Here is a 12,500-nt window from a genome sequence, read left to right on the forward strand (position 1 = left end):
CCGCTCCAGACCGGACGGAGCCCGGGAGCGACAAGCCCGAGGGAGCGTGCGCCCACGCCGGCTCCTTTCCGGTCCCCGGACGGCGGTTCTTTCCGAGCTGGTGTCAGTGTGACCACCTTCCTTTTTCCGTACAAAACGCGCTCTCGAGTCCAACCCAGACATTCACCCGCACAGACGCACCGCACAGGCCCGTCCAACACCGTCAGAAGGTGTGTTTGTGGTGACGGTGTCCTGAGCAGGCACAAGCTTTCTGTCCCTTTTCCTAATGACCCCAAAGCTGACCCTCCTCCCACGGCCAGACAGACTCCGGAAGCAGAACCACGTACGTCCCTGTGGCTTCGGTCCGCCATCCGGAACCCCCTTCGGTGACTGACTTCTTAGGGTTCCTCACGGACCCGCCCGGGGCTCACAGTGGTGCCGCCTGCGGGTCTCGGTGGGTCCGCGCGGCGGGCTGAGCCGCAGAGAACACGCGGGGCCCGTGGTGGTCCCGATGCTGCCGGAGGGCCCCAGGCCGCCAGCCCCTCTGCTGTGCGTCTGTCCTGGTTCTGGTTTTGTTTATCCTCACGGAGGCCATTCGTTAGGCCTGCTGAACACCCACCCGCCACGAACCCAAGTCTCAGCAGAGGGAAGGATTTTCACTCGGTGCTTCTAGAACTCTCTGAATAAATGATAAACTTTACCTTTCTCAGCTCCCCTGCCACTCGGAGGCACTGGAAAGGCACTTCCCAGTGAAGAAGGCAGTCAGCACTTTACCGCTGCCGGAGGACAGGGGCAGGGCAATGATGACAGAAGCCAGTGACTCTCATTTTGAAAATCAGTATTTGTGTTTGCTTGGCACTTTTTTTTTTTGTGTGTGTGTGTGTGTGTGTGTGTTTTTTAATATATATTTTATTGATTTTTTTACAGGGAGGAAGGGAGAGGGAGAGAGAGTTAGAAACATCGATGAGAGAGAAACATCAATCTGCTGCCTCCTACACAGCCCCCCACTGTGGATGTGCCCGGAACCAGGGTACATGCCCTTGACCGGAATCGAACCTAGAACCCTTCGGTCTGCAGGCCGACGCTCTATCCGCTGAGCCACACCGGTTTCGGCTGTGTTTGCTTGTTTAATGGGCACAGCGAAGCAAACCAGCTGGTGAAACTCCTCCCCACGGCGGCGGGCCTGTGGGTAGACCAGTTAGCTCGGATCTCTGTGGTGCAGGAACCTCCCGGTTCTAACGGGTGACCTGCTCCTGGGTCCTTCCTACAGGGACACGCACATCTGTGTGACCCGTTCTGCGGTCAGCGCTGCACGCAGGCCTTCCAGGAAGATGAGCTTTGCCCGGGTTTGTGGAGTCATTATGGCCACAACGCAGTCTCGCCAAAAACACTGAACCTGCATCTCCCAAAACGCAGAACAGACTCTGTTTATAGACACGTGGGGCCCCCCGAGTGAGCAGATAAACAACAGCATTTGGAAGCAATTAGACATCCAGAATGGGAGACAGAGGGTTGGAGGGCTGACCTGGTCTCCTTACTAATTCATAATGGCCACGTCCGCGGGAGAACCTCGCTCTGTTTAGATTAACATGCACACACAGTAACTGCAGAGCAACACGGAGGGTGGCATTGGGGGTCTGAGCACGAGCTGGGTTTCAGAGCACAATGGTAGCATGGCATGCTGTCTGCAGCCAGCTTTAAACGGCGCTAGCCAGAATGTCAGAGTAATTCCAGTTTAACCTAAACAGAGCTCACAGGGATTCACAGTCGTGGTCTACTTGTATAATTGAACGTTTTCCTAATTACAATAAATCACATGGAAAAAACCCTACAATGTTCTTCAGGGACGTGCTTTAATTCCGTTACTTAGAATTTATCTGTACCCCTACATTTCATACTTGTCCTAGTTTTAATTTTTTATGTGTGTTAATCCTCACCCGAGGGTATTTTTCCATTGATTTTTTTTTTTTTTTTTTTTAGAGAGAATGGAGGGGAGAGGGAGAGACAAAGAGAAACATAGATGTGAGAGAGAGACATCGATTGGTTGCTTCCTGCATGCACCTGGACCAGAGCCAAGGAACCTGCAACCAAGGTCCATGCCCTTGGGAAGAATCGAACCCAGGACCCTTCAATCCACAGGCTGACACCCTATTCACTGAGCCAAACTGGGTAGAACCACACTCATTCTATTTTACTCTGCTTCTTCCCATGCAGACAGATGCAGAGCAAAGCGTCATTGTAACTAGCAGTCCTTAAAACAAGTGGCCCATGGACCCGGGGTGCTACCTGAGACCCTTTCAAGAAATCGATAAGATCAAAACCCTTTTCATATGGAAGGGGAGTGGACTGACGATTCTCGGGAAAAAGGGGAGTGGGGGGTGTGGGAAGAGACTGAACAAAAACTGCACCTATGGATGAGGACAATGGGGGGTGGGGAAAGAGCAGAGGGTGGGGTGGGAACCTGGTGGAGGGGAGCAATTGAGGGGGGGGGGAAGAGGAACATTTGTAATAATGTGAATAAAGATTTATTTAAAAAAGCCTCTTTTCATAGCAAAAGTAAAATGTTATTTGCCTTTTCACTGTGTTATTTGCATGATGGTTCAAAAGTGGTAGGAAATTGCTGTTTGACAAAGTGTTAAAATAGATTTCCCACATTGTGAAGCGCATTCAAATAGTTATCACAATTGGCAATTTTCTTAAACCTAAGAAAAACGTTTTGTACCATTTGTAAATAAAATAAAGTGAATTATTTTTTTAATGGAGAGAAAAATCACTGGTGTCTGAACATCAGTGAAAGCAGTAGCAACAAACATGCCAGCAGGTACTGCCATTTCCATGCACAGTAAAAAAAACTAGCCAATCGATTTGCTCAGAGATGCCGTCGATGGCTTTATTGGAACACTAGCTCCGAGTACGGCCTTTGATATGGTGTGGGATGAAATCGGAAACACATTTGGGAGGGCTGCCTCCAGGGAAGTGCCTCCAGGGAAGTGCCAGCTGTGAGTTGTTTGCTGAACTAGCCAGTTTTCTTTCCCCTCAGAGAAACAATTTTCACTTGGAAGAAAAATTGGCAGATAAACTACTTAGACTGGGATATTTGGCAAACCCTTTCTTAAAAGTGAATGAAGTGAGCTTACCCTTAAAGGAAGGATACCACTAGAATATTTTATCCAAAGACACACTCTGAGCTTTCAAGTGAAAATGTGAATTTTGGAAAACTTGTCCTCATGCTATATAGGCTTATTAGTTTCCCAATTCTTAAAAGATGTTTTTAATTTGATTGGTACTGCTATTGATAAATGTAATTTGGGGGGATATTACATAATGTAGCCTGTTAAAATTTGGAAAATTGGCATAATTCTGTGAACCTATATAGAAATGGCCAATGTATGGTGTTACAAACTCATGCATGCATAAAAAAATCAAAGTACAAGATAAATCAATGGATTTTAATGCAACAGAAAAGTTCATTGATAGGGTTTCTAACCTCACATTGCAACTAACCTTTAAGAAAATATCATATGACCAATCACAATTATTTGAAAATGCTATTAGAAATATGTTTTCCTTTTCCAACTACTTATCTGTACAGGGCTAGATTTTCTTTATGTACTTCAATCAAAGTGACATATTATTAAAGGGAATCCTTGAGCAGTGTTGGAGGGAATGTAAATTGGTGTATCACTATGGAAAAGTGTGGGGGTCCTTCGAAAAATAAAAAATAGATCAAGCAATTCCACTCCTGGGTATTTATCCGAAGGAAATGAAAACACTAATTCGGAAAGATATATACAGCCCCATATTCATTGCATCATTATTTACAACAGTCTAGACATGGAAATAAGTGTCCATCAATGGATGAATTAAAGAAAATGTGGCATATATATTATTATTCATCCATAAAAAAGGATATCTTGCCATCGTGACAACATAGGTGGATCTATAAAAGTTTACTGTGTTACGCATCTAGCTTTATTTAATTTTCATTTCTGATATCCTAGTAACCTTGACCTAGCAATGGAAAAAGAATGTGATCTTTGTGCTTAAAGATAACCTTTTCGTTTAAAGAATCCTTTATTGGCCTCCTCTGTTCCTTACTTACATCTCTTATTTTCTTGCCACTGTATTCATTACCATATCTTTAATTATTACCCAACCGCCAATGTTCTTGGCCCACAGGCTGGGTTCCAGACCATTTCCAATGGTCTGCTGTGAATTTTCGGCTGGGTAGCTCACTGGCATCTTGCATTCAATATAACTAAGAATGAATTCATCTTCCCATGCATGGATTTATAAACAGAAAACCAAATCACACCAGAAAATGAATGCTTAATCAAATAAAGTATGTTAAGAATTTTGTTGTGTTTTGTTTTACACAATGGAAAACTAGAGAAGTATCATTTTTTTGGTTTTTACAAATGTCAATTTTGAGTAATATTTCTTTCCATCATTTCATCACTTTCCTTGTTCCACGTCTTAGTCATGGTGAAAATACCTGCAGGAATGGAAAATCTGACTTCTAGACTATCTATACTAATAAAAGGGTAATATGCTAATTAGATCGGACATCTTCTGATGTCCTTCTGGTGGTGGGGGCCAAGGCAGAGGCAGTTAGGGGTGATCAGGCTGGCAGGGGAAGGCAGTTAGGGACAATTAGGCCAGCAGGAGAGGTCAGTTAGGGACAATCAGGCTGGTAGGGAAAGGCAGTTAGGGACAATCAGGCTGTGAGACAAAGGTGGTTAAGGGCGATCCTGCCGGTGAGCGGGGGTGCCAGACCAAGGCAGGGCACCAGCCGCTGCTGTCGGGGTGAGCCTGTGGTGGTTACTGAAAATGCTTTGCTTCCACATGCCGAGGTCCCGTCTGGTACTAGTGCCTGTTGCCAGTGCTGACCTCGCTTGCACCTGCTGCCAGTGTCTGGCGCCCCTAAGAGCTTCTCCAACTCCCCCTGCTCCTGAGGGACAACCGGGGCAGTAGCCAGCCCTCACACCCACCGACAGCACCAGCCCCACTCGCACCTGCTGCTGGCTCGGGCCCCAATTGCTCCATCAGGGATTAGTGGCGGAGCAGGGCTGCTGGCAGACAGGGGATGGGGGAAGTAGAGGCTGAGGTGGGAGGGGCCGGGCCAGGGCAGGAGGATGGGCTGAGACCCGCCCCTGTGCCTACCACAACCTCCTGGCCAACAGTTCCTTTCAAGGTGCATAAATTCGTGCACTAGGCCCCTAGTTATAAATAACATTGTATAGAACATAAGGGTGCATGTATCGTTTCAAATTAGTGTTTTGGATTTCTTCAGATAAATGCCAACAAGTGGAATTGCTGAGTCATACATTTTTGAGGAACCGCCATCCTGTTTCGCATAGTGGCTGCACCACTTAATCCCAACAGTGCACAAGGGTGAGGTGTCTTTCCCCACAGCCTCACCAACACTTGCTGTTTACTGATTTATAATAGCCATTCTGACAGGTGCGAGAGGATTTCTCATTGTGGTTTTTACATTTCCCTGGTGATTAGCCATGTTGAACATCCCTTCGTGCCAATTGTCCATCTGCATGTACTCTGTGGAGAAATGTCCATTCAGGACCTCCACCCACTTTTATTCAGATTTTTTTTGTGTGTGTGTTATGTTGTATGAATTCCTTGTATATATCAGAAATTTACCCCTATCAAATGTATCACTGGAAAACTATCTTCCACCATTCAGAAGGCTTTCTTTGTTTTGTTGGTTTCCTTTGCTGTGCAAAAACTGTTTTGTTTTACTTAGTCCCATTTATTTTTCTTTTGTTTCCCTTGCCCAAGGAAACACATCCAAAACAATATTACTAGGAGCGACGTTGAAGAGTTTACTGCCTGTTTTTCTTACAGGGGGTTTATGATTTCAAGTCTTACATTTAAATCTTCCATCCATTTTGAGTTTATCTTTTATATTGCACAATGAAAGTGGTATAGTTACATTTTGTTTGCATGTATCTGTCCACTTTCCCAATACCATTTATCGAGTCTAGTAATAATTAATGTCGTTCTTAAACATTCGTTTAAAATCTTGCTTGGCGTTGACTTGTATTGACATAACCTTCAAACACGTGGTATCTACAGAACGTGTGAAGTGCAATTAACAAGTTTTGCTTGAAAAAGTTTGTGTTTGGTTTGGTTTTTGTTGCAAAACTAGGGCTAAGAAGATGGCGGATGAAGAGCATATTCGGCACTGCATGCTTTACGAGTTCCAATTAGGAAGAAAAGCAAGTGAGGCTGCAAAAAACATCTGTAGTGCTCTTGGTCAAGATGCAGTTAGCGCCAGAAAATGCCAGCGTTGGTTTGAGAAATTTCGCGAGGGAAATTTTTCGTTAGAATGACAAGAGTGGTCGAGGCCGTGTGTCCAATTTTGATCAAGAAGCTCTTCAAGCTCCTTTGGTGCAAAATCCTCAAATTACCCAACAAGAGCTTGCGACAACTTTAAATTGTTCACAAAAAACAATTTCCAATCAATTGCGTGCACTTGGCAAAGTCCAAAAGTTTGGAAAATGGGTTCCTCATGAGTTGACCGACAACAACCGTAATCAAAGAGTCACAATTTGCAGTTCGCTCCTCTCTCGTCAAAACCGTTTGCCGTTTTTTTACCGGCAATTGTTACCGGAGATGAAAAATGGGTGCTGTATGTTAATTTGAAAAGGCGGCCTCAATGGTTGGACAAAAATGAGGCTCCGCAGCCCACGCCAAAACCTGACTTGCATGCGAAAAAAGTGATGTTGTGTGTTTGGTGGAATTTTAAAGGAATTCTTCATTATGAACTTTTACCATCTAACCAAACCATTACAAGTGCAGTGTATAGTGCCCAATTGGAAAGGTTAGCCCAAGCTTTAAGAGAAAAAGAACCCGTGCTGATTAATCGGAAGGGTGTAATTCTTCACCATGATAACGCACGACCGCATACTGCAAGAATCACTGCTGAAAAACTGCGCCAGTTGGAATGGGAAGTTCTCCCTCAACCTGCATATTCTCCTGATATTGCCCCTTCCGATTACCATTTGTTTCGTTCTTTGCAAAACTTTCTTCTTGGAAAAAATTTAATAATGAAGAATGCCTCAAAAATGCATTGACCGAATTTTTTGCATCAAAATCACAAGAATTTTACAACAGAGGGATTAAAATGCTTCCTGAGCGTTGGGCACAAGTAGTAGAAAACAACGGCAACTATATTGTTGATTAAATTTTGTTGTATTGTTTAAATAAATTCGATTTAAAAAAGTATTAGAAAACGACATTATTACTATACCTATTATTAAAGAGACTGTCTTTATCCCATTGTATATTCGTGTCTCTTTTGTTAGAGTTTATTTCTGGATTCTCTATTCTGTTTTGTTCATCTACATGTCTGTATTTATGCCAGTACCATACTGTTTTGGTCTCTACAGCCTTTTTGATATCAATATACCTACAACATTGTTCTTTCCCAAGATGGTTTTGAAGATTTGGGTATTTGTGGTTCCATGTACATTTTAGGATTACTTGTTACATTTCTGTGAAAAATGCCATTGGCATTTTGAAAGGGATTGCATTGAATCTTTAGATTGCTTTTAGTATGGACATTTAAAGATGTTAATTCTTCCTATCCATGAGCATGGTATATCTTTCCATTTATTTGTATCTTCAATATCTTACAGTTTTCTGAGTACATGTCTTTTAACCTAATGGTTAAATTTATTCTTAGGTATTTTATTCCTTTTGATGCAAATGTAAATGGGATTGTCTTAATTCCTCTTTTGGATAGTTTATTAGAGTATAAAATGCAACCAATTTCTGAGTATTAATTTTTCATCCTTCTACTTTACTAAATTCATTTATCAGTTCTAATAGTTTTCCTTTAGGGTTCTATGTTGTATCATGTCATTGGCAAATAATGACAGTTTTACTTCCATTTCAATTCAAATATTGTTTTTCTTCTCTGATTGCTGTTCCTAAGACTTCCACAGTATGTTGAATAAGCGTGATGAAAGAGGACATCTAGTTTTGTTCCTGATTATAAAAAAAAAAACAAACAAAAAACTTTCGGCTTTTAACTGTTGAGTATGTTAGCTGTGGGTCTGACATATACAATCTTTATTATGTTGAGGTATGTTCCCCGTATTTCTATTGATACTTTGATGAGAGTTAATAACAAACTGATGGACTTTGTCAAATGCATTTTCTATATCCATTGATATTTTTATTCTTCATTACTTATGTGTAGCACATTAATTGACTTGCAGATAGTATACCAACCCTCCATACCAGGAAAAAAATCCCACTTGATCATGGTGTATGATCTTGTTAATGTCTTGCTGGATCTGGTTTGCTAATATGTTGCCGAAGATTTGTGTATTCATGTTCATCAAGGATGTTGTCCCATAATTTCTTTCTTGTAGTGTCTTTGTCTGGTTTAGGTATGAGGGTAATGCTGGCCTCATATAATGAGTGTTGGGGCCTTCCCTTCTCTTCACCATTCTGACATTTTTAAAGAAGGTTAGTAGGAATTACTCTTCGAATGTTGGCAAAATTCACCTGGGAAGCCATCCATCTGGTTCAGGGCTTTTATTTGTTGGAAGTGTCTGAATCCTGTTTCAATTTCATTAGTAATTATTGGTCTGTTCATACTTTGTTTCTTCCTGAGTCAGCCTTGGAAGATTGTATGTTTCCAGGAATTGATCCATTTCTTCCAGGTTGTCCAATTTGTTTGCATTTATTTTTTCATAGTATTTCCTGATAATCCTTTTTGTTTCCGTGATGTCAGTTGTCTCTTATCTTTGAGTTCCATGTGTATTTGAGAAAAATAAGTCTATTTGGTTAAATATGTTACTTTAGGCTACTGTTTCCTTGTTGATTTTCTGCCTGGGTGACGTATCCATTGATGTCAATGAGGAGTTGAAGTCCCTCACTGTGACTCTACTGCTGTTGATCTCTTCATGTCCATCAATATTTGCTTTATACATTTATGCTGGGTGCATAGATGTTACAAGAGTTGTATCTTCATGTTGGATTGACCCCTTTATTATTATGAAATGCCATTCTTGGTCTCTTGTGATAATCACTGCCTTAAAGTCTATTTTGTCTGATAGAACTATTGCTACCACAGCTTTGTTTTAGTTTACAGTTGCATGAATATCTTCTCCATACCTTCACTTTCAGTCTGTGTGCCTTTCAATCTCAAGCGACTTTCTTGTAGGCAGCATGTGTATGGGTGTTTTATTCATTTAGCCACCCTGCCTTTCTATTGAAGCATTTAGTCCATTTATATTTAAAGTAATTATTGATATGTAGTTATTTCCATTTTATAAACTGTTTTGATTGTTTTTATAGTTTTTCTTTGTTCTTATTCTCTCGCATATTGATGACTTAGTTTCATGTTTGGATTCCTTTCTTTTTCTTTCTTATGTGTCTCTTGTAGATTGATTCAGGTTCAAAGCAGCTTAGAGAATATAAAGTTCTAGTTAAAGAGAACTCCAATAGTAACATTTGGATTTAGGTTTATGAGATTGTAATGTATTCATGAATTTCTCTACCCACGATAAAATAAAGGTTTTCTAAGACAGCACTTTAACAATGATGGCTGGTAGTTCCTAAATACCATTAACTTGATAATGGCTATAAAAAGCAAGTGCAAAACCTCAATGTTGCAGCTAATTTCAAGCACTCCTTTTTAGCAGACTTTAAGTACTGATAATCATCTCAATCTCTTACATTAAAAAATTACAACTCGTTCCATTTGAGATTAAAAATGAACACCACAAACTGCATCTGTAGCTTACAGGGAAACTTTATTAGCAGAGCAAGAGGTGCGCCGTGCATGGACTATGAACACTGCACAGCTGCCTTCGTTCTCGGCCACGCAGGGACAGCCAGGCCGATCTACTTTGTGGACACTCTTGTTCTTTTGTTCCAGGAAAAGTTTGCGCCATAAGACTTGGACTTGGGTTTCGGAACCTTCCTCTCTTCAACGTCATAGCTCCATCCTAGAAAACAAAAAACAGACTCACAGGAACAGAATTAAGCAGCATGCCTGAAGAACACAGTGAGCAGAAGCTAATGCTCATAAATTCAAGGTCATTTATCATCAGGAGTACATGTCAACACATCTGAAATATAAATACCTGCTTAGCAATTTGTTCCTGTGACAACAGGATTCAAAATATTGTCTGAGGATGACTTACCATGTCTAAATTAAAGGTGTAACCCAGAACTCAATTTCTCCCTGCTAGAGATTCTTTTCTTCCAATGCTGTGTGAGAGGACCTGTGCCCTCTGGCCCAGTCTGCCTCCCAACACACATGTTCCTGCCCCTTAAGGCGCTGCCAGAGGAACTGAAGGATGGGAGGGTGCGGACATATTTAGGGGCGGGTATTATATGCAAAACTTACCCGACAGTCCCTTTGACAGTCCCTGTACAGGGTAGACGGCTAACAGCCTGCCCAGCCCCAGGGAGAAGGACTGTTTTTACTGATGAGAAGGCGGACCCCGCTCTGTGCCTGCTCTGTTCCTGAGCCAGAGGGCCTGAGCCATGTCCTTGCTGGGAGAGGCAGGCTGGTTCACAGAGCCACTGGCGCGGTGTTCTCCTAGGGCGACGGGAGCTATGGCCGGCCTACAGCTGCTGCTGCTGGTGACAACAGCACACACAAATGCCACTCCAGGCCTGGGGGTGGGGTGAGTGCCGGACAAGCGGAGACACACGGAGACCTGCCCTCTCCGCAGGCCACTCCACAGCCTCCGTGGAGGATGGGCGGGAGGGCGTTCCCGCCGTTTTCCGGGGAAAACACTGTGTTCCCAACGCTGCCCAGGGCATGAGGGTGACCAAGAACAACTCCCATTGAGACAAACGCAGGTCACCGTCTCCCGTTGCTCCCCTGAGCTCTGACAGGACCTGACGGAGGGAGCACCGCCCGTGCCTGGCTGGACAAGTGTGCTGGTCCCGCACGCTGCACAGCACAGCCCTTCCCAGGCTGCACCCTCACCACTGGGGAACATCCCGGCTTCTGAGCGAGCAGTGGGCTCAGCCAACAAGACCAACAACCGTAAGAGCCACCGCCCAGGATGGCATGCTTGTACTAAAAGGGATGCTACACAGACTCTACTGACCTCTCCTACTTCCCATTTGAAATTTGCTCTTAAAAAGACAGAACATCCTGGCTGGCATGACTCAGCGGATAGAGCACAGGCCAGCGGATTGAAAGGCCTTGGGTTTGAATCCAATCAAGGGCACATACCCAGTTGCAGGCTTGATCCCCAGTAGGGGGCGTGCAAGAGGCAACCAGTCAATGATTCATCATTGATGTCTCTCCCTCTCTCTTCCTCTTACTTATATCAATAAAAAAAAAGTTTTTTTTTTGTTTTTTTTTTTTTAAAGAAAAAACAATACAGCGTGCATGAAATACAGGCAGAAATCTAAGAATGGAATTTCTTTGTGAAATGTTTACATTTCTGTGAGAATTTCTCTTCTCCCCTAAAACAAGGTGTTTAACAGAAATAACTGGATTTGGTTTTCTGAGGAGGCTGTGGGAGAGGGAGCATCTAGGCTCGGAAGCGGCTCCTCCAGACCTCAGCGTGGCTCCCGCCTGCGTGCTGCTCCGGGCCCCGCACACTGGCCTCGGCCCAGCGGGCAGCGGGTCATGCCACATCCCGGCCGCACCGGTGGGCGGAGCTCCGGGCGCCGCTGCCACCGCACCCGGGACGGCAGCCAGACACAGGCGCACCCTCAGCCCTGGCAGCGCTCCGGATGCCCGGAGTGTGAGCCCTCCCATCGGAGCGCTCCTGGCACAGGCCCTCGGGAGCGCAAGGCGGCCTGCGCCCAGACTGCTCCCGGACGTGCCAAGCATGCCGGCCCCCAGCCGAGGGCATAGCCCACCCCCTACGACAGCTACGTGCGGTGTATTCTTCCCAAATGCCAACCATCACCTCTGAGCAAACCAGACCACAGTGAACTGTGAGTCCCAGGTCTGAGACAGGAGACAGAAGAGGGAAACTAATTCCAATCATCTTCATTTAGAGCCCACGCTGTATTTGGTTCAGGAACACAAAAACACACAGCAACATCCGTCAGTGCTTCCACTACATGTGACTATGTCACCTCTAGCGAGCCTGGCCAGGCCCGCGGAACCCCAAACCTGACATCAGTTCAGAAGGGAGCAGTTCAATGGTTTCTCCTGCCGCCCATGTGGGTAAAAGCAGGAACCTCTGCCTCGTCTGGCACAAGCTGGCAGACCCGGCCCCGCGGCTAACAGGCGGGGGCAGGAGAGCAGAGACTCTGGGAACCAAGTGAGCTGTGTGGGCACCAGGGAGGGTCGAAGACTCCCCGCCAGGCTGGGTGCCCACATATGCTCGGGAGAAGCAGCATCAACTTAAACCGTCACTTAAGAGGGAAAGCAGAGAACACCACTTTTTTCAGGAATTTCACTTTAAAATTTCTTTGGGGTGGCAGAGGGTGAGGTCCAGGATAATTTGAACATATCGTAGATCTTCTCCTTAGAAAATACGACGGAGGAGAAATGTGTTCTGTAT

General features: G+C 44.3%; 2 protein-coding genes across 2 annotated transcripts in view; both read right to left on the bottom strand.

Moving 5' to 3' along the window:
* Positions 1-12,500, bottom strand: part of FST (follistatin) — a 142,979-nt gene that overhangs the window by 38,307 nt on the left and 92,172 nt on the right. The window lies entirely within an intron of this gene.
* NDUFS4 (NADH:ubiquinone oxidoreductase subunit S4) overlaps positions 9,749-12,500 on the bottom strand; it is a 51,993-nt gene continuing 49,241 nt past the window's right edge. Inside the window, exon 5 of the mRNA XM_084881027.1 lies at positions 9,749-9,962. Within this exon, the coding sequence (XP_084737153.1) occupies positions 9,859-9,962 (104 nt within the window). The 3' untranslated portion in view covers positions 9,749-9,858. The remainder of the gene's footprint in view (positions 9,963-12,500) is intronic.

This window comes from Pipistrellus hanaki (genome assembly GCF_964339955.1).
Source record: "Pipistrellus hanaki genome assembly, chromosome: 4".
Classification (NCBI taxonomy): domain Eukaryota; kingdom Metazoa; phylum Chordata; class Mammalia; order Chiroptera; family Vespertilionidae; genus Pipistrellus; species Pipistrellus hanaki.